The sequence below is a fragment of the Canis lupus genome, chromosome 20 (assembly GCF_011100685.1).
Source record: "Canis lupus familiaris isolate Mischka breed German Shepherd chromosome 20, alternate assembly UU_Cfam_GSD_1.0, whole genome shotgun sequence".
Classification (NCBI taxonomy): Eukaryota; Metazoa; Chordata; class Mammalia; order Carnivora; family Canidae; genus Canis; species Canis lupus.
Genome location: NC_049241.1, coordinates 39,376,845 through 39,398,398, shown reverse-complemented (window position 1 = coordinate 39,398,398; position 21,554 = coordinate 39,376,845). Strand labels below are relative to the sequence as shown.

Sequence of the window (21,554 nt, the reverse complement as noted above, 5' to 3'; positions counted from 1 at the left end):
TGGGCCTGTGTACCCAGAAGCCCAAGCCAAGCCCCCAGTACCCAGTGTAGTGTTCGGCACAGCCTAGCTCTGTCTTCTCATCTGCCCCAGTCTCAGCTAGCCTCGTGTTTGAGAGGGGTCTCAGACAGCAGAACCTAGCCCTGGCTGAGCAGACAGGGAAGCCCCAACTTCCCACCTGCTGCTAGGCGCCTGGGAGAATACTCACCATCCTGATGTGGGGGTTTGAAGATATAGCCGTGGTTGTCCAGGCTACGGCGATAGAAGCTGGCATTGAAGGGCTCCGGGTTCTCCGTCCAGTCCTCAGCTGCTCTGGTTATCCGAGACAGACAGAGAGGTTGGTGGAAGGGGTGGTGTGTGGGGACCGTGTCTCAGCAGGTGCAAAGAGGCCTGTGGGCAGCAGGGCAGAGGCAGGGTCCTAGGCAGGGGCAGGGTGCTGGGTGGCAGGGTAGGTCACTTACTTGTTGGGGAAAACGCGAGTGATGCCGCCGTCGGTGGCAGCAAACACGGCCAGAAGGCTGTACCTGGTGGGGGGGGGGTGCAGCAGGGAGGTGAGTCATAGGCCTGCCTTCTTCAGGGCAGGGCCAGGGCCTCCGGGCCCATCCCCACCTCCTGCCCCCACAGGCTGGGTGGTGCCTACGTGTTGAGATCTTGGTCCCGCCACACTCGCTCTACCAGCTGCTGTGTGATGCCCGTGTCCAAGATTAGGTTGTGCAGAAGAAAGTTGTTGCCTGGAACGGGAGGGTAGGGGTGGAGGGGGTGTCATCTCATGGCTTCCTGTCCGTTCTCCCCCACATACTCAAGGCTCCAAAGGAGCCTTCCTCACTGCCTGGGCTTGGGTCTGCCTCATACCTGCCCCATCTCTGGGTTCTTTTGGGCTGCCCCCTTCTGGCCTGGGCACTACCCAGACCCAGCTGCCCCACCAGGCACTCACACTGCTTGGAGTCTGGAGTCACTTTCTCCATGAGCTCAATGAAGTTTTTCAGGAACTCGGTGTTGTTGTCTGAGGCATTCAGGTCCTTGCAATACTCTCTGGGGGTGGGGAGGGGCAAGAAGAGTAGGCTTGGGGGGCTGGACAGAGCAGTAGTGTTGAGGCTTCCCCACAGGCCTGCCTGGCTGTTGGCTGAGAAGCCTGGGCCTCAGGCAGGGGCATGTGTATTTTTATGGGTTGTAGCCACTACATGCCTGGCAGGCTGCCACGTCTGAATAGGGGCAGAGCTGACACAAGAATGATGGTCTGCTTCCTCCAGCCTGGCTGTTTCTCCCCCCTGGGTATAGCCCTGCAGGGCCTCCCACGCCTCCTGTGGAGCTGGACCCACACGGCCCACCTGGGAGGCCCCAGGCAGTGTGTCACTTCTGGCTGGTCCACCTGTATGCTGTCGTGTTCCCGCGGGCACAGGGTGGGTGAAGTCCCGGCACCGGCTTCGTCAGCCTGGGTGTGAGACCTCAGCCTGCCGCTTCCTGGCTTTGCACCTCTGGACAGCTCACTCAAGCTCTCCAAGTCTCAGTGTGGTCCATCATACCACAGAGGGTGTCAGGAAGCCAGTGGGAACACGTGGGGCCTCAGACTGGTTGTTCCCCCAGCCCAGAATGCTCTTCCCCCAGAAGCAGACAGGCAAGATCCCTCACTTCCTTCAAGGCCCTTGCTGGGCTCAGGCTCCGGGGCCAGAGAACATGGGAACTTTGGGGGCATGGGTGGCCTGCTTAGGGCTCTGGTCCCCAGGAAATGTTGGCGAGCAGTCCTTCTACCCTGCTAGATGGAGCTCTCTCTCCTGCCCAATCCCTCGTTCACACTTCTGCCACCAGAGGCCTTCCCACTGGCCTGGAGGCAGCAACTTTGGGAGTTTTTAGAATGCACTGCTTCCCTGGGCTGTGCTAGGGCCCATGGTTTGGTGAGGGCACCTGGGGTGGGGTTTCAGCACCCACTTGCTCTTTGGCCCCGATGGTCTTGTACAGTGCCCAGCCTGTACTTCTGTGGTAGCGGGCACACCAGACACATCCAGAGTGACACCCATCCAGTTGTACTTCAGATACAACTCCCCTGCCGTCCCCCCACCCCCCGTCCCCCAATAATATGTACATTTACGGTTGTGGATTACTTCATTCATTCACTCACCCAACACGTGTTCATTGAGCTTTCCCAAGCCAAAGATACAGAAGTCAAAAAAATAAACAGTCCCCTCTCTCAGGGTCATGTGGGCCACACGGGCCTTTCTCACTCATTTCCACAGTCATTCAGGCACACAGCCCACCCCACATTTACATTCAGACCCTTATGAATGTACACAATTGCTCACAAATACAAACACACCTACAGAGAGTCAAGAGAAATGTGTGGGTGCATGCACACACGTGCACACACATGGAGGTCAGGAATGTCCAGAGCCCCCGTGTGGTGCCAAGAGTCAAGAGTGCCCCTGGGTCTGTGTCGGCTGCATCCACCTGTCCTCATCCAAAGCCAGGTCACAGTGGAGGGCTTCACCACCTGGGGGCCTGTCGGCCTCCTCACTGTGGGCCAAGAGGCACAGGGTGTGCACCCAAGGATGTGTGTGCATGCTGACTGTGCACTTCAGGGCTGGTCCAGGGTGCGGGGCCCCGACCCCTCACTTGACAGAGCAGCTCTTTGAAGGCCTTGTACTCCCCACCTCCCCCCATCCTCCGTGAGCCACCACACCTGAATTCAGCACTGCTGACAGGGGCTCTGGCTGGCTCATCCCCAGACCACACAAACACTGACTGACACAGGACAAGGATGGGGTGCGGGGCAGGGGGTGGGAAGGGCACCACAGACCAGAGCAGCAGCTGCCCAGTGGAGAGTGTGCTGCGGACAGCCTGTCCAGGGCAGAAAGGGTCCGTCCTGGTGGCCTGGGAAGGCAGGGAAGAGCAGTGGAGTCTGGAACCCTCCTGTCCCAGGTTCAGTGGGGGCTGGCGCTGTCGGCGGCTGGCCACTGCTGCCTGGTGCGGCTGCATGGCCCGGGTATGCACATGGCCGCACATACGGGGCTATGCATGGGGTGGGGGTAGGGATGGGGGCGACACTGCACAGGACACACACACACAGAGCTCCGGGCAGCAGTGCAGGAGGCAGGGCCAGGGCAGTTGGGGTTGGGGAGGACACCTCAGCAAGGCCACACGCAAGCTACCTGGGAGCAATGAAAACATGTCCTTCAGACTCAAAGCTGCTGGGGAGCAGGAACTCAAAATCTGCAACAGAAACGGGGGGTTATCCGGCGGGGGCTGGGGAGGCAGGAGGCCAGGGGGCTCAGAGCTGACAGGGCTGGAGGGACAGGGAAGAGGGTGGCTTGAGGGAGGGGGAGACACCAGCAAAGAGGGAACCCGCCACTTCCACGTTCAAGTTCGAGCCAGAGAGAAGGGGCGGGCAGAGAGAAGGGGCGGGCGGGGAGGGGTGGAGGGCCTGTGGAGACTACAGCATCGCAGGAGGAGGGCAGTTATAGCCAATATGTTGCCCAGGCCTGGTCCTCTGTCGGCAGTGAGTCCCGTGGCGTGGCTGTATATGCTTCCATACGGCTGTATAGCACATATACACGGACACACACACACACATATATATATACACACACTGCTATATATATGCATGGTCTGGGGGAGGCACCGGTCTTGCTCTTATCATATCCATAAAGGAAAAAACCGCATGCTGAGCTTCCTTTGCCTCCAAAGAGACTTTGAGGAAGGGAATTGGCTTTTGGCTGCGGATTTTTATCTCTCTTTCTTTGCTGCAGCTGTTTGCATTTTGGTAGGTCTTGCTTTTGTTCTGTGTCAGGCATCAACATGGCCAAACCGAGGGATTTCTCACGGGCACAGACAGTCCAACCAGAGACGGTATGGGCAGCTGGGGCTGGGCTGCAGTGCATTGTGGGGGTCCAGCGGTCCTTCCTGGACTGGGAGGCTGGGTGAGGGGAGACTCTTGAGGTATCTGGGAATGTCCCCATGCTGTGGGAGGAGGGTCTGGGAGCCAGGAGGGGACACCTGCTTGAACCTGTACACCTGCCCTCTTGGGCTGGAGGTATGAGGGCAGGTGGGGAAGAACAACGAGCCTCCAGGACCTGTTGGTTCAGAGCAGCCAAAAGAGGAGTGCTGGGGCTCCAGAGTGGGGTGCTTTTCAGGGATCCACCAGTTAGGCTGTGCACAAGTTTGAGAGTGAGCATATATGTACATGGGAGAGCATGTGTGTTTGCATAAGTGTGCATGTATACAAGTGTCTCTGTGTGGGTTTGTGAGTGAATCTGAGGCTTCTCTGTGGTGTCTCCCTGCCCAGGTGGATCAGCTACCTGGCTGATCCGCATCTTGGAGGTGTGCCCCTGCTCCTTGGTCTGCTGCACCCTGGGCAGCCCACCTTCCAATCCTGTCTTCACCAAGGTTCCGACCTCTCTGTCACCCTAGGGCTTTATTTTTGCAGAAGAGGGGTCTTCTGTGTTCCCAGATACTCCCACAATGCACTGCAAGATTCTGGGAAGTGGATTAGGGGTGCCTGGAGGGACTGGGCAGTCACTGGTTGGACTGTTGCTTTCTGTTGGGACTGTGAGGCAGGGTTTGGACACAAGCCGACAGGGAACGGGTGTGGGGGAGGGGAAGGAGGAGAAAGAAAAAGGAGGTAGGGAGACTAGGCTGTAGTTGTCATTGTAACCAGAGCCCTGCATTTCTGGGGACACTGGGAGGGATGTGGAAGGGGGAGAAAAGACAACTCAAGCCAGTGGGGGTAGGGCCTATCCCCCACCCCCACCCAGGCCACTGGGGCCAGCTATATCCCTTTTGCTGGACTAAGCTGGACAGGGCCCCTTGGGCTTCCTGGGCCATCCCCTGGTTGCTCTCCATGCCCATCTACCCAGGCATGCCCTGGGAGCGGTATCTCTGTGCACCAGTGGTGGAGACCCTCATGAGCTTCCCCCTCCACTCCTCTTATTCTCCACCCGAGTCTGTGAGTTCATTGCCTACGTTACTCCAGAGTCTCTGGCTTGGGTATCTCTAAGTGCCAGAATTTTTCTTCACTCCCAGATTGATTCCCTCTGAGCTCTTTTGCTGGCCTTTGGGGTCCAGATACATTTCCTTCCATTCCTGGCTAGGCGCACCATTGGGAGTCTGCTTTTATTCCCCAGGGGAAGGCCTTCTCTATACCTGAGCACCTGCCCCAGTGGCAGTGGGTACCATGGTTGAGCTGGGCCAGCAGGCTTTAGCAAAGTCTAAAGTAGTGGAGGCAGCAGGGGATAGGGGCGTCAGCACCTAGGCCAGTGCCCTGGATGGTTGGGTCTGCCTTGCTCTCCCAGTGGCCTGGCTGATGACCTATCCTGCCCAGAATCAGAGTGGGGGGCTTCCAGAGCCTTCCAGAGCCAACTCCTTGGAGAGCTGCCAACTTCTGGACCATCTGCCAGAGATCATAGGAGGGAGAACTAACCCAGAGGAAGGCTCATGTGGCTGCAGCTTTCCTTTCCCGTAAGCCTCTCGTAAGCCCCACTGAGGATTCATCTAGCCCTTGCCTATCAGGACTCCTGCCCTGTTGGGTGGGAGGTGGTGGAGAGGCATCCAGCCCTATCCCCACTGTTGAGCTGTCTTGGAGGGACAGAGATTTTGGGGATGGGCAGGGACCTGCCCAGAGGGAGCAAGAAGGATGAGGAGGGGGCCTGAGTTCTCAGAACACCCGGAGACCACCCTGCAGGCAGGGCCAGGAGAAGGGCCGCTGGCTGTAATTGGGGTTTTAGGGATGAGGGAAAAGGCAAGAACTAGAGGAGCCAAGGGGATGCTGGGAGAGAGCCCTGGAGAGCAGGGGTTTGGCTGGTCCTGGGCAGGGAGGGGGGCAAGCAGGGGTGTGAGGGTGGGTGGGGTGGGGAGAGGAGGGTGCACTGGTTCTGAATATACTTGCCCTTCAGTTTGCTGATTGGCACTGGGACAGTCCACCAAGAGAGAAAGCGAGGAAAACAAAAACAACACAAACACAAAAACAAACGAAAAGGGGGAGGGGAAGGGGAGGGGCACAAACAATATTTTATTCAATGGCTGTTTGAATGAAAATATTGTGTCTCATCATCATACCGAAAGGAAACTTCTTGCAAAAAAACGACATGAGAGAGAAAGAGAGAGCGAGAAAACTCAAAGGAGATGAGCCCCAGTCGGCCAGGCAGGTGGGGGGCGCCCGGTGGGGCCGGAGCCCCAGCCTCCCTCCCAGTGACTTCGGGCGGTGGGCAGGCGGGGCCACAGGCTCCGGAGGCCTCTTGGGGGAGGCCCAGGGTGAGCAGGACATGCAGGGATGAGCCACAGGCAGAGGAGTGGGCGAGGGAGGGAAGGAAGGAAGGAGAGAGGTCCTAGAGGAGGAGAGGGGGGTGAGGGAGAAGGAAGAAGAGGCAGGGGGGTTGGGATGTAGGGGATGAAGATGGGGAAGAGAGCAGAGGGAGGGAGGGAGAGAAACTAGGGATGCTGGGAGAGGGGGAGAGGGAAGGAGCAGAAGGGAGGGGGGAAGAGAAGGTGGGGGTACAGGGAAAGGAGAGAGAAGGAGGGAGGGAGGGAGAAGGGGAGAGAGAAGGGAGGGAAGGGGGGAGAGAGACAGAAGGGCAGAGGGGGTCAGAGAAAGGAGGGAAATGAGGATGAGTGAGGGGGCGAGGAGGGGGAGAGAGACCCTGGGGGGTGTGGCACCACAGAGGGGGAGAGCTACAGGGCGCAGGGGGGAGGAGAAATGAGAGGAAGGGGTGTCTTCCAAGAATGCAGCCCCCAGGGGTGTGCGGTGGGGAGGCAGGCTAAGGAGGGAAGACACGCAATAGGAGAAACTAAAACCAAAACCTCAACGGAAATCATGAGAGAATGATCTGGAACCAAATCTGAGAAAAGGCGAGCATGCAGATTTCCACAGACTTTCCGATGGCTGGTGCCCCAGCCTGCGGGTGCCTGGGGTGGGGGTGGGGTTGGTCAGACTGGGCAGGAGGGGCTGCCTTTGCCGCCAGTGGCTGGCTATGCTGCCTGGGGCCGGCCAGGGTGCGGGGCAGAGGCAAGGGTGCAGGGCGCAGGCAGGGGGCGGGCCACTTACACTTGACCTGCAGGATCTGGTCGCTGAGGTTGGCTTGGAGGTAGAAGGTGCTGTAGGGTGGGAGCACAAGCCCGAGGCTAAGGAGGAGGGGAGGGGAGAAGCATCTGTCACTGCTGGGGAGAGGTGGGCCACACTGGCATCTATCCCCCCACTCCATGGCCTGGGAGCTGGGTAGAGTGGCCTGGGCTGTGATGTCCCCTTTCCTGACCACCAGGGCCACCTTTCCCTGTTAGCTGTGGGAGAGTCATTCCCCAGACTCTCATGGAGGCCTCAGAATGCCCAGTCCCAGAGGAAGTCCCCACCCCACTCCCCACCTCCAGCAGCACCCCCCAACACACATCAGGTACCCAGGCAGCCTCCTTAGCCAGGCCAGCGGCAAAATCACAAGGCCCAGAGTACTGTCAGTGAGCTAGGCTGCTGGGTGCACAGCCATAGGATTGGGTCCTTAGTCCCCAGGGACTTAGGCCATGTGAAGCCAGTGAAAAGCAGGCCTGGGGCTTACATGGTGAGAAGCAACCACACACTGGGATTGGGGTGTGAGTGAGACCAGTTCTGGGGGCACAGGAAGACAGCCTGCACTGCCTGGGACTGACCACAGGGTACTCCTCCGAGGGCTGTGGTGCCTGTTGAGAGCAGGCCTGGGGATGTGCTGAGGGACATCCTGGGTGCAGACAACCAGGGGTACAGTCCAGGCAGGGGTGACATGAGGGGCTAGTGTGGCACAGGGAGACATCAGATGCACTGTCTTGTCTCTGTCCTGTGCTCCGGGAGATGGCCCTTGTTCCCGAAGGGCCAGCAAGAGGCCCTTGGGGGACCGAGAGTCCTGGGGTGAGTAGTGAGCAGCCCTAGCTGCTGGTGCTCCACGAGGATCATGGCTGTAGCTGCTAGGCACCCACAGACCCTGGGCTCTGGGGCTGCCCCCGCCTCTCCCTGCCGGCCCAGCCCTGCCCCACTCACCTGTAGTTGGTGCTCCTTATAGGCACCCAGGTGTAGTTCCGCACCACCTCGTCTACGTACCTCTGAGAGAAGAGGCTGGGTCAGGTACTTGGGCCAGTAGGCAGGGGTGGGATGGAGAGTGGGAGGATGCGCACACTGATTCTGTCCCCCTCTACCACCTTCTCACCTCGTCCAGGGACTTGACCAGTGTTCTGATCTGCTTGTGGCCCTTGTTGCCATCAATCATGCTCCGACGGATCTGGAAGCACCAGAGACATGAGGGGTGCAGCCCCCGCTCCCGGCTGCTCTGGGTGCTCCTATCCATCCTCCCCTCCTTTCCCTCACCTCCTCCTTGTTCTCATCCTCCAGCTCGGCGTCCAGGAAGTCCAGAGTCACAGGCTCTCGGAAGTTGGTGGTCTGTGGAGGCAGGGCAGGAAGTCAGGGGTCCCCATTTTGTAGGGTTGACCCTCCTCCTGGCTGCTCCCTGGCTCACCTGGGGCTTGAGGTTGGGGTGCAGCAACACGTAGCCATTCAGGTCAATGGCAAACACGTACCCGTTGGCTCCAAGCTGGGGGCACAGATTGGGGGCTCAGAGCTGGGAGGGCTGGGCAGGGATTCCCCAGACTCTCGAGCTCTTCCTTAGCCTGCTTTCCATACCACTGACAGGCACCATTTGCCTTCCCCGGGCCAGGGGTCCCCACACACCATGTGGCCTTGAACCTGTTTCTCAAGTCCAGCCTGGCAGGCTGGTGGCCCTTGCTGGGGCAGGTGGGCTCCATGGGACCCTGATTCCATTTGGCCTTCTGCCCCCACAACTCCTGATTCTCTTGGAGGTGTCAGGCAGCTGGATGTTCTGCCTCCAGGGGTCCCTCCCTGTGCCCTCCCCACTACTGCCTCCTCCTGCTCCCAGGCTCAGTAGGGCACATAGGGAGGGGGGTACCCATGGAATCCTTGGGTACTTCTTCCAGATAGAAGTGATGGAGGAGTGAATGGGATCCTGGACTCACCCTTTGCTCTGTAGGCTGTTTTCTCACTGCACGTGGAGGACAACGACAGGGGGCCTTCATGTGGCTTGGGCCTGGGCGAGCTGTCACACACGTCCCACTCCCCACCCCTTTCACAACCAAGACTGAAGCTGAAGGCCTGATTTCACTACAGGCCCTGGGCCAGCCGCGCTGACCTTGCCCCTACCCTGCTTTATGACTTTGGTTTTCATCTTCAGTCCTTTGCTCAAAGAGTTTACTGTAACTCTAAGGTATACCTCCTGTCTATTTGACTATCCAGGGGTTGGCAAATTATGGCCCATGGGCACCATATGGCTAAGAATGTTTTTTACATTTTTCTTTTTTTAAAGATTTATTTGGGAGAGAGAGAGAGAGAGCGTGCACGTGCATGTGTGTGCACTGGTGGCGGGGAGGGACAGAGGGAGACATGCTTCTGCTGACTCCCTGCCAAGCGGCCTATGTGGGACTCAGAGCTGACACCAAGAGTCGGACGCTTAACCTGGCGCCCCTGTTTTGTTATGGTTTTACATGGTTGAGAAAGATCATGAATGTGAAAATTACATGAAACTTATATTTCAGGATCCACAAGCAAAATTGTATTGGAGCACAGCCATGTCCATCTATTTGTTTTGTCTGTGGCCATTCTCAGCGCAATAGCAGAACCGAGTATGAGTATTTACGCTGGCAGAGCCTAAAATATTCATGGTCTGGCCCTTCGCAGAAAGTTTGCTGACCCCAGCTCTAGGCCCAAGGTCACCTCCTCCAGGAGCCTTTCCTGACTGCCTGAATTCACAGGTTTCCCTGGAGGTGCTATCATCCCCATCTGACTCCTTCTGCTGAGCCTGGCTTGTGTCCAGGGGGAGGCAGAGCTGGCTAGATGGGCAGATGGATACTTACTGTGTAGTTTGGGGTCAGCCTCTTGATGTCATTCAGAGCCACATCGATGCCCATCACACCCAGGATCAGCTGGTTCTGGGAGCAGAGGCATGGGGCGTGCCATGGGCTCAGTTCCCCGGAGGAGCCCCAGGGTCCAAACCTCATGCCGCTCTCAAGTCATAGTTATCCCTGTCCGGTCTGAAGGCTTGCCTGTCCCTTCTCCATCTCAGGCCTGCTAGGAGCCTGCCCAACCCCCTCAGGGATGCCTGGCCCTTCCCAGGGGGGAGGGGGAACCTTACCTTTTTCTCCCCAGGGCCATCCTGTGTCAGGTTGAAAACAGGGAGGGTCCCTGTCACCACCAATCCCAGCCCCTGAAGGGAGAGGATGGTAGGTTAGTCTCCTGTGGCCAGCTTGCCCCACCCTGAGTGGTCAGAGGATGGGCTCAGGCATAGGCTCGTTTTATTCTTCTCTGGTTTACTCCCACAAAGGGGCCCTTAAGGAACTTGGCCTTGTGGGCCCATCTGTGGGGGCCCGAGGCCTTACCAGAGCATCCTCATACACGTTGGTCCATTGCACCTGCTTGGCCTCCTTGCCAGCTAGCACCATGGGCCTGCCCAGTACGTCCAGATATTCCTGGGGAGAAGGTGACAGGGGTCACAAGTCCACTTCCCACTGCACCTTCCCTGTTCTGCCTCCCTCTATATCAGCATGCCACCAGGGGGCGCTCTCACACCACAGCAGCCCAGCACTCACACTGTGCTCAGGAAGCAAGGGGCTAGGAGGAGGGGGCCCCCTCGGGTCTCACCTGCGTGTTAATGCGGATGGCTCCAATGGAAGGGATCTCAAAATAGTAACCTGTGAAGGAAGGTGAGGCAGAGGTGGGCCTGGGTGGTACTTGGGACCCATGGCACAGGGGATCCTGTACCCTGGGGTGTGTCCAGGCCCCTTCTCTTTCTGGTGTCACTACCCCCAGACTCCTATCCCTTCAGTGCCCCCTTCCACTGCCCCATCAATGGGGCCAATGCCAGGAAAGGGGCCATGAGTGTAGGGGTGCAAGGAAGCAGAGGCAGGGTAAAGGCAAGGGCCTGAGGCTGAGTCCATCCAGGGGCCAGGCCCACATGCATGGATTGGGAGACTGACCAGCAAGCAGACATAGGAGCAATAAACTGGGAGATGGATGGACAACGGACAGACAGATGGTCAGAAAGATATGCAGTCAGATGGACAAACCACATGGCCAAATAGAGACGGACAGTCCCATGCACAGGCAGGTGTACAGTGGATAAGCAGGCAATTGGAAAGCTGGACATACGGGTGGACAGTTGGACAACCAACCCGATGGACAGCAGGGCATGGCCGGCAAGCCACCAGGCAGTGATGCTGGATGGGATACCTTTGTTGGCGCAGGCCATCCACTGCAGGGGTGTGACGTCGTAGTTGTGCTGCCCCACGGAAAAAGTGAACACGCGCACCTGTTTGGGGCTGGAGGTTACTGCTGTGGCCGCTAGAGGACAGCCCTCCCCCTACCGGGTACGGGTCAGGGCGGCCCCCACCTGGGCTGAGCCTCACCGTCCGGTTGGGCCAATTGTACTTCTCAAAGACATCCTGCACACGGTCCTCACCACCGTCCGTGAACATCATGATCATCTTATTGCAGTTGGCACGAGTGATGTTGGACTGGTCAGGAGCAGGGCTTGGGTCAGGTGGCTCTTGGCCCCTCCCTGGTCCCGGGGTGGATTTCCCTCCCCTGGAAGGCCTGGTCCTCAGGCCCTCTCCCCCACAGCAGATGGTGCAATCTGCCCGAGCTGCCTGTTGGGCGCTAACAAGGCCATTCATCTTGATTTCCCTGGTGTCACCAAGGCCAGGCCTTTGCCTGTCCCCAGCCACCCGCTCATCCACCCACGGGGCTCACGTTCTGCAGCTGGTCGAAGGCATACTCAAAGCCGGCCTTGTAGCCTGTGGTGCCCTTGGCCACCATGCCCTGCACGGCTTCCTTGAACACCTTCTTGTTACGCACATTGGCCTGCACCAGATGTGTGAAGCATGACACAGGCTGTGCCTTTTCATTGAACTGTGGGGACAGTGAGGGTGGTGAGCGGCCTCAGGCTGGCCAGGGCATTCAGCATGGGATGGGGTGGGGTGGTCCATTCCTCACCCACCTGCCACCTTGGCACTCACCGAGGCCACGTTCACATAGTCATCATCTGAGAGCGTGTCCAGCATCTCACAGACGGACGTCTTCATCAGCTTCAGGGTCAGGCCGCTCACACTGCCACTCCTGGGAAGGTCATGGAGGCGCCAGGTAGGCCTCAGGAGTTCTAATGCTGTTCCCTTATGAGGTTCCCAGGTGGCAGACTCTTACCCCGTTCCTCCCCATGCCCCTGTAGGCAGTACACACTCACACGTCCACGATGATGACCATGTCCTTGGGTGATGAGGCCCCCTGGATATACCTGCCCGGGAGAAGCCTCAATTAGGGTCAGCCTCACTCGGACCCTGTAGGCCTTGTCTTCCTTTACCCACATATTGATTCAACATGTTTCTATTGAGCGTCTACTGCATGGTCAGACAGTGTTCTAGGCACTGAAGATACCACATTTAATAAAACAGTTCTGGAGCACCTGGGTGGCTCAGTGGGTTGAGAGTCTGACTATGGCTTGGGTCATGATCTTGGGGTCCTGAGATTGAGCCTCACATCAGGGTGTCCCCTCTCAGTGGGAAGTCTGCTTGTCCCTTTCCCTCTGCCCTCCCCTGGCTCATGCTCTCTCTCTCAAATAAATACAAATCTTAAACAAACCAAAAACCAGTCTTTGCCCATTACATGAGTGACCTAATCTCCCAGCACATGAATGACCCCAAGGAGGGATGAATGGGTGATCCAGAGAGGGGGCAGGAGGTATGTTCCCTGGTCTTAGTGGCTTGTCATGTCCCCTGTCCCAGGACAAGACCCTGAGGTCTGAGTCCTTGCTGTGTGTGGGACTGAACAGGAGAGAGGAGGTCATGGGATGCTGCAGGAGAGGCAGAGCAGAGGGTGGGGTGTCCAGGGCTCAGATGGGTGGCGTGGGGGCTGGCCACCCTTGGAAACCCCCACTGGCCCAATCCCTCAGTCCCGAGGGGGTGGAATGCCAGGCAGTGGATGGGGGGCAGAGGCAGCTGGGAGGCCTGCCTGGGTGATGGGATCCATTTTCCAGTGGCAACGATGTGTGAAATGAAAATTGGATAGAGCTGGCTGCGCCCTGCTCCGAGTCCTGGATATCGGGAGGGAGGGGAGCAGGCAGCAGAGGTGGGGGAATGGAGGGGTGTTCCTGCCCGGCTCCTCCTTGCTCACTCACCAGGGTCTCCTTCGGACATCATACAGGTCGATTTTCTTGGGGGCTCGCCATGGGGTGGCTGTGGGAGGAGAAGGTCAGGGGGTCTGGCAGGGAAGGGCCTGGCCAGGGTAGGCCGCCCTTGCCAGAGTGGCTACCCCACAGCCCACAGGGTGACCAACCACCCCATATGCCACAGGACAAGTGGGGGGTGGGTGGACAGGAGAGATGGGCTGACACCTACCTGGGTAGTAGCGAGTGACTCCCGTGGCACTTCCGAAGACCTGCCACAGCAGCGTGGGGTCCTGCCGGCGATTCTCAATGAACACATTCTCCAGGGCTTCTGTCCAGTTGAGTTCGTTAAGGATGACAGTAGCTGTGGGGGAGACAGGGGTCTGGGGTGAAGAGTGCCTGGGCTGTCCCCCTGCTGAACCTCACCAGGACACCCATGCACATATCCCCCACTTAGAGAGTCTCACCTGCTCTCTGCTTAGCTGGGCTCTCATTCCTCAGGGCTCAGCTGAGGGCTGTGCCAGCTCCTCCAGGAAGACTTCCAGGTCCTCACCCCTCCCAAGCCAGCTTAGCCTACCCTTCAGTCAGGCCCCATATGATCAGGCAGGCAGCTGTGGCCTGTGGCCCCTGGAGAGGGGCTGCCCAGGTAGCAGGGGTTGTAAGTTGGGATGCCCATCCAGCATGCTGCCTGGAGCTTGCAGCTGGTCCCTTGGGAGCTCACCCACTCAGCATGCACTCCGGGCTGCAGCCACAAGAAAGCAATTAAGGGCCCGCTGATGGGGCTGGAATTATTCAGCTATTAAGGTACCTGATAAGCTGGAAGCCACTCAGCTCCATGATTAATCAACTGGGGCCAGAAGCAGGCAGGGGCGGGGGAGGAGGCTCTTGGAGGGGCAGGGGCTGTGTCATGATCCTGCTCCAACACAGGCACGTGCACTTGCACAGACATATACATGCATGCACACAGACTGTACTCCCTAACAGGTATATCTGCACTGAGCCTCTGTGTTTCCAGCCAGGTGTGTGAGTCCCTGGTCCTCAAACCTACCTTCCCAGCAGCCCGAATGCTGCTGCGGGCATGGGCACGCATGCTCACACCTGCACAGCACTCTGTACCCACAGGAGGACAGCACTGGGTCTTGCTCTCACACACCCCTGTGACTAGTTACCCCTACCCTCCCTTTCCCCTGACCTCTGGTGGCACATGTGTGATCCCCTGGCCAGACCCGCCCCTGCGTACACTCACAGAACGAGGCTTCTCTCAGATGAATAGGCTCAGTCCCATAGATCCCTCAACTAGGGCAAAAACACAGGATGGCTTGGGCAGCACCCCCATCCTCCAACTCAGGACAGCCCTAAATGAATGTGTGTGTGCATGTGGTATACCTGTCTCTGCATGTGTGTCTTGCATGCAGTATACATGGTCTCTGCACATAGGACACTTGAAGAAACCCACCAGGGGGGATCCCTGGGTGGCGCAGCGGTTTGGCGCCTGCCTTTGGCCCAGGGCGCGATCCTGGAGACCCGGGATCGAATCCCACGTCGGGCTCCCGGTGCATGGAGCCTGCTTCTCCCTCTGCCTGTGTCTCTGCCTCTCTCTCTCTCTCTCTCTCTGTGACTATCATAAATAAATTAAAAAAAAAAAAAAAAAAAAAAAAAAAAAAAAAAAAAAAAAAGAAACCCACCAGGTGCTAGACACCTACCACTGTCAGGCCTCTGTACCTAAACCCCTCCCCTAAGGGCCTATATTTTTTCCTCCACTTCCTTCCTTCCCAGGTGGAGCCCTGATACCATCGCCCCGAGATCCCTATCAAAGATCCGCCCCAAGTGAGAATCAGAGAATGCTTTCCAAAAACGCACAGCCCTTCTCTTCAGAGCAGAGCCTCGGAACACTGAAACCTATAAAGCAGATGAAAAGCTGTGACTGAAAGATACAAATGCTCAAGGCTCTCACAGTCCGGGGGCGCTGACACATTGCTGGGCACAGGCCCTCTGCTCTCGCCCTCCAGCGTGGGGCCTCTGCTGCATATTGTCTGCGGCCTGTTCTCTCTCTCTGCTCCCACTCCCTTCGCTCGCTCTGTCCTTGTAGCTTCCCTTAACTGACCATAATGTGAAAACAAAACACATTTCTAGCATTGGCTGTGCCTATTGAACAGTATGTTATGGTCCTGTTCCTAATTTAGAAACTTAGTGAGTCGAACAATTTCTATTTTTCACTTTAACGAAAAAATAAAGCTGGGTTCTCAAATGTTTCGTATAGTACTGCCTGCCCTGGGAGAGTCAGCCTGGTAAGTCCCAACCCTTAGTGGGCCTCGGTTTCCCCATCTTCCCAAGGAGAGGCCTAGAGCCGACTGCCCTGGAAGCCCTTCTAGCTGCTGGCAGAGGGGCATTTCTGATTCAGGTTAAGAGCCAAGGGTAGACCCCTGCCTCTGGGCTGCCCCTGCAGGTATCCACAACAAGATGTACACACACGCCTTCACTCTAAGACACACTTGTGCAAACACTCCAGCCTCCCTGCCTGGAAAGGGCTTGCTACTCAGCCCTACATACACACACCCGTACCCACGTGCACACACTCTCAGATCACGCTGAGTTGGGAAACGGGGACCATGCCCCCTCAGGCAGGCGATTACAGATTTAATTAAAAGTGACACAGTAAATAAAAAACATATAAAATGTAATTTGTGTGGGTAGCGAGGGGTGACTGGGGAGGGCGGTATGGCTCCTGTTTTAATTAGTGTGCCTGCCCGTGATAGTGCTCCTCGACTGGCTCGGGCAGGTGGCCTGCGGGCGGCCGGTGGGAGGGACTGCAGGGGTGGGGGGAGCATCTCTCCTTACCCCCACCTGAGGCTGCCTAGAAGGCCTGGCTGACCCCCAGTGCGTTGGGGGCCTCCCTGAGGACCCTGGAGGATTGCCTGCATTCTGGAGACCTTCCAGAAGCTCTGGGACCTGTGTACCAAGCTCCTCCACCCAGTGATCCCCCTTGGGTCACCCTGTAGGTGCTCACAGAATTCTACCCAAACCAGCAGACTCCAGGGCCCTAAAGCCTGCTGCCAGAGCTCTCTCTGTAGTGCGTGACTCTCGGCCTCGTCCCCCTACACCTCCTAAGATCTTCAGGAAGTTCCTTCATATGTCTGACTCAAATCCTTTCAGCTATAGTGACGTGGTTCCCCATCGTGCAAAGCTGCCCTGACCCTGGCCAAGGAAGGAGGTGTTCTAGAGTTGGCAGCTGTTGAGTGAGGAGTTGCACCCTTTCCCCCAGACCCAGTGTTCCTCTGATGCAGCAGCTCCTCCACCATTGCTATCTGGGGCCAGGGAATGGGGGGTGGTGGGGAGGAGTTGCTTTGGGGGCACATGGGGATTTGGTCCAGGCTTGTGGGGGAGCAAGTTGTGTGTGCACATTTGTGTGGGCACATGCAAACGCAGGGGCAGGAGATTGTGCACGCACAGGGGTGAGAATCCGAGGATTTCATAGCTTGCTGCGAGTTAGTGTGAGGCTGTGCCTGAGGATGACTTGACGCCTGCGTGTGGGTGGGCACGTGTGACCTTGGGTATAGGGGGCTGAAGGCAGATGGCACTGGCTGAGCACCCGGGACGTGGCAGTGCCCAGGACGTGGTGGGTGGGGAGGGCTGTTTCTGATCGCTCTGCACACTCACAGCCTTTGTAGATGTCCGTGGGGATCTGCACGGCCGTGTACGAATAGTTGACTTTGTTCTTGAAGTTTGAGTCCTCAACGAAGTCCAGCCTTAGGGTGCTGACCTTGGACCCCCTCTCCACATCCTCACTCTCAGGGTCGTCCTGCAGAAAGGGATATCGCCCCCCACCCCCCACGGTAGTATCAGGGCTGGAAAATGGTGGAACAGGGTCAGACAGCTCTGCAGGCAGGACAGGGCCAGAGTCCAGTCTCAGAATCAGAGACTATAGCAGCCAGAGATGGGGAGAGATGGAGAGACACAGGGACAGATGGATAGGGAGTATGGACCTCTCACCCAGGAGGCTTGTGACTCCCATCTGCCCCTCCCCTCCCACACCATCCCTACATTTGTTAAATCCAAATTTCAAAACCAAAACCAAATTGACCCTTCCCCACATTCTTGAAAACCAATTATCAGTGAAGAGGACAAATCCCAGTGAGAAGGAGCAGGCGGCTGACCTCTGCTTACAAGGACGGGCTTGTGCGATCACAGGGAGGCCAAGGCAGCCCTTCCCAGGAGCCTTGGGCCGCACCCATCCCTGCATGCAGTTCCTTTGGCAACAGGGAGTGCGTCCTTGCCCCATCTGGGGGAGGGTCATCACCCCTGCAGCAGGTGGCTGTAAGGGTTGAGTTTGGGGGGAGAGCTGGGTTGGGGTGGGGGCCAGCATTGAGACCGGGTAACTTCCAGAGGGAGGGTCCTCAGCGCCTGATAGCAGCAGGATGGCAAAGGCCCCTGTTGACTTTCTAAAATGAGCTGCAGCCGTCTGACAGGTGCCAATTACAGCATCTTTCGGCCGAGCAGGCTAAGCATGCGCCGTGCACCCCCGCCCACCACTACAGGCTGGCAGGAATGGGTCTGCGGCTACAGCGTTGATGCTGCAGCCGAGCGGTGGTGGTGGTGGTGGTGGGGGTGGGCAGGCCCGGGTGCAGGTGTGCAAGGGGGAAGGGAAGATGGTGGTAGAGAGTGAAGAGGAAGACAAGGAAGAGCCAGACAAGGAGGAAGGGAGGGACGGAGCCCAAGGCAGAGCAGGGGCGGGGGGCTTATGCCCTGGGAGGAAGGGATGTAAATAGCTGGACCATCCACAGGCCCCCTCACTGCCTCTCAACCCCTGTGACCACTGTCAACACCGGGCTCAGCTCATTTCCACCCCCTGTGGCTCTGCAGACCCCACCGCTTGCTGGGTCCTGGGACACGTTGTGTTCCTGTCTCCTGCTGTATTTTGTCCAGGGAAAGGGTGATCGTGCCTCCCTACCCAGCCAGATGTGCTCTCCCCACCCCAGGAGTGCTCTGGGTCCCTCCTCCTGCCTGAATGGGGCTGTGGCAAATACCCTTGGAGTCTCTTCAAGGGTGGATTCTGTACAGCAAAATCCAAGCCAGCTGCTGTCCACCCCTCACCCCTTGCCACGTGTGCCCCCTTCTGGCCACCTCGGCACACCCTAGGAGGACCCTCAGAAGCTCCTGGATGCTGGGTAAAGCCAGGGCAGGCAGCTGCCGAGCCTGCTGCCTCTGAGGCCTCTGAGGCGTGAGCCACTCACGTTCTGCTTGCAGGAGGGGGAAGTGCGGGAGAAGAAAGCCCCCGAAATGTCAGCGGCAGATGAAGGGCGCTGGAAAATTTAATCTCCCAACTTTCCCAACTAATGTGACATTTGGATTCCGTTCTGATAAGCTATCAGCTGGCGAACTTTTTCCTTCCTTCTCTTTCCCCCACCCCCACCTTCTGGCTGGTAATTTAAAAGTAAATGGTCTAGAAAGATCTCTAACTGTACCTCTGGCAAAGATTAAAAAAACAAAACAACACAACAAGCACGGGAGTCGGCAAATGTGTGCATGTCGATATTTATAGAGGGCTGGGCTTTTGGCCTGACCTGAGCCCAGCCCCAGCCAGGGTGACTCTCCCGCCTGGGGCTGTCCCTATCCTGCCTCAGGGCTGCAGACAGAGAATCAGGGATTTAGGGGGGGTGGGGGAGGGACCTAGACACTGGGAGCTCAGTGAGTTGAAGGGATTTTGGCAGGGGACGGGGCACCAGAATGGCCAAGGAGCCCCTCTGTGCCACCCCCACACCCGGGGGTTTTGTATGGTGGGCAACCACAGTCTCCTGGTTTATATTTAATGCACTGATTGCTAAAATTACAGCCTGCTGCTGAGGGGGGTAAGGAATTAGATTCAGGGTCTAATTAAAGGTTCGCTCTTCATTTGAATTTCAGATTCCAGCTTTAATTTTAGCAACTTCTCTGGGAGCCACGGAGGCTCAGCCAAGGGGGAAGCACACCTGCTTTAGCCCACCCACCCCTCCCTCTCAGGCCCCCTGCCCGCCTGCCCTCTTGAAGGCTCACCCTGGCCAGCCTGGCACCACAGACCCTCTGCAGGGATCCCCTCCTGCCCACCCACCTCCTGGTGTCATTGTCTACCTCCTGCTTGCCCCAGGAAATGCCCCTGGCCAATACGCCTGGGAGAGGAACACTGGATTTGGGGTCTCCTGCCCCAGTGACAGCGGGTGGGACCCCAGAGAATGAGCTGTTATGACACTTCTGTTTGCAGAGGAGACAGTCAGGTTCAACTACTTTTGCCTCAAAGGCAGGCAGATGGACTTGGGCCTTGACAGTTTCAGCAAACACTGCCTACTCTGTGTGTCCTGCACTCTCAGACACTCTGGCCTCCTCTGGAGGTCCCCTGCCACCAAATGGCCATCCGGCTTTTCTATGAGGCCTCTGGTGATGGGGACCCAAGCAGACATTAGCCAGTCAGTGGCACAGAGGCAGAGGAGCAGTGTGGGTCTGGGTCGTCCAGTAAAGCTCTGGTGCCATCACTTCCGGGGCAGTGACCCCAGCAGAGCCTGGGCCCTGGCCTTCGTCGGAGGAACAGGCACAGGGCTGGGCTGCCTCTGCAGCTGGAGCAAGCCTGACTGAGCTCAGGGGAGCCCCCTATGGTAGGGCCAGCTGGGGGGTATGCAGTACACTGAAGCTGCTGCTTCCCTCACCACAGGGAAGGAACCTGCATGAGCTGAAACACATGGCCCCTGCCTGCCCGCCTCCAGGAAGCCCTCTCAACTGCTCCCTCTCTTCCCTGCTCCCATAGTGCTCAGCCTCCTCCATGTTGGCAACCTGGACTGACCCACAGGAGGAGATCCAAGTGCCTCGCTACTACCTGCCTGAGGCCGGTGCCCCTGTTATTCTGCAGGGTGACCTCAGAACGTGGGAGAGAGCTGAGACCTCACATTTTACAGCTGAGGCTATTAGCCCAGGGAGAGTGTGGGGCTCTGGCAGCCCTCCCTCCCCCAATAGAGGTGGGGCACTCACCAGCTCAGCGTCAGCCTTGGCGTCATAGTACAGGATATCTTCCTCCTGGTGAGAGAGAGACCCTCATAGCTCCTCAGAAGTTGAGGTGCAGCCAGGGCCCCCTGCCTCGAGGCCAGCCACAGTCCCCTCGGGGGTCCAGAGCAGCCTTGGGGAGGGCTGGCTGAATCAGGCCAGGCATCGCCCCCTCAGTCCCCGACCCCCACAGACAGACTCCCTCAGAGGCCCTCACAGTCTCCAGGACCAGGGGTTCTGCCTGCAGTCCAGCTGACAGGTGGGGTCAGGGCCAGCCTCTCTGCAGAGACTCTGGCTGAGGCGGACCCGGGGGAGTGAGGAAGATGGGAAAATAGAGCCGAGTCTGGGCCAGAGTGAAATAATGACTCGACACCGCATCTTCCAATTTCTTCTATTAAAAAGCCTGCTCATTACAGGCATGTACTTATTAATTATCTGTGATTTGTTGTGAAAAGCAAGGGGGTTTACACAACAGGAGTGGGAGAAAACAAAGCTCGGCCCCCATGCCTGCCTCCCAGGCCCGCCGTGCCTGCCGGTGTGAGCCTCGCCTGGCCTGGCCTCGCCCGCCGGCCCGAAGCCTGGGTTCTTGGCCATCTGCACGTCATAATCACCCGCCACCCCGGGGACCCGTAACACAAACGGGCTAATTTCATGTTTAATGATCTTTAATCAGAACTGAGCGTCGCTGACAGAGGCCGCCAGAAGGTGAATCTGGTGCCATCCAGTGCCACTGGCTCAGGAGGGGCTGCCCCACTCCTGCCCCTATGGGCTCTAAGGTCAGGACACAGGATAAGGCCGAGGTCTGAGTCACCCTGCTCTAGTGCTCCTCAGTGCTGTTTCCTACAGCAAAAATTCGGTGCGTGGCCCTGGCAGCCTGTTTCTTTGTGGTCTGGAAATGGGGGTGTTGACCAAGTGTGCTCCCAATGGTCTGGCTATAAAACAGCAGAGAGCCAGCACTTCCTGTTTGGTGGGCAGAAGTCACCTTGGCCACCCCTCTGCTGTGTGACCTCAGGGCTGCACTGTTCCCTCTCAGCTCAGGCTCCTCAGGCTTCAGGGAGGGGCCTGGCTTTGGTGACTGCCCAGGCGTTGGGTCTGAGGTCATAGTTTGAGGCGGTCAGTATGGGGGTGCTTGTTGTGAGGACAGTTGTGAGTTGTCTCCCACCAGAGGTCTGGAGGGGGGGCGTGGTACAGGCCACTGGCTGGACCCGTAAACGCAGTCCAAGCATTCTGCAACACTGACTACATGCCTGGCAGCACACTTGGGCCAGACCACAGCAGCTTGATGGATAGAAGGCCAGAGGCGACCTGACCACTTCAGTCACCAGAGGCATCTGCTGCGGCCGGCGCTTTGCACGTACTGTGTAAAGAGCTCTCCCAAGAGCCCTG

The 21,554-nt window shown here is 57.8% G+C and overlaps 1 protein-coding gene across 7 annotated transcripts in view; it reads right to left on the bottom strand.

Annotated features, from left to right (window-relative positions):
• The window catches only part of CACNA2D2 (calcium voltage-gated channel auxiliary subunit alpha2delta 2), a 138,321-nt gene that overhangs the window by 4,448 nt on the left and 112,319 nt on the right, over positions 1-21,554 (bottom strand). For 4 of the 7 annotated variants that reach the window (XM_038566357.1, XM_038566359.1, XM_038566358.1 and 1 more), the window contains exons 5-27: positions 20,157-20,201; positions 16,821-16,962; positions 13,396-13,527; positions 13,176-13,233; positions 12,246-12,296; positions 12,022-12,121; positions 11,756-11,914; positions 11,413-11,520; positions 11,237-11,315; positions 10,649-10,698; positions 10,387-10,476; positions 10,143-10,214; positions 9,865-9,939; positions 8,457-8,531; positions 8,309-8,380; positions 8,151-8,222; positions 7,985-8,046; positions 7,028-7,104; positions 3,141-3,201; positions 932-1,029; positions 638-728; positions 459-521; positions 206-309 (exon numbers count right to left, since the gene is read on the bottom strand). In XM_038566357.1, coding sequence (XP_038422285.1) covers positions 206-309; positions 459-521; positions 638-728; positions 932-1,029; positions 3,141-3,201; positions 7,028-7,104; positions 7,985-8,046; positions 8,151-8,222; positions 8,309-8,380; positions 8,457-8,531; positions 9,865-9,939; positions 10,143-10,214; positions 10,387-10,476; positions 10,649-10,698; positions 11,237-11,315; positions 11,413-11,520; positions 11,756-11,914; positions 12,022-12,121; positions 12,246-12,296; positions 13,176-13,233; positions 13,396-13,527; positions 16,821-16,962; positions 20,157-20,201 — 1,936 coding nt within the window. Of the gene's footprint in view, positions 1-205; positions 310-458; positions 522-637; positions 729-931; positions 1,030-3,140; positions 3,202-5,872; positions 5,894-7,027; positions 7,105-7,984; positions 8,047-8,150; positions 8,223-8,308; positions 8,381-8,456; positions 8,532-9,864; positions 9,940-10,142; positions 10,215-10,386; positions 10,477-10,648; positions 10,699-11,236; positions 11,316-11,412; positions 11,521-11,755; positions 11,915-12,021; positions 12,122-12,245; positions 12,297-13,175; positions 13,234-13,395; positions 13,528-16,820; positions 16,963-20,156; positions 20,202-21,554 lie in introns of all 7 variants that reach the window. The other 3 variants (XM_038566355.1, XM_038566356.1, XM_038566362.1) reach the window with 1 other exon arrangement.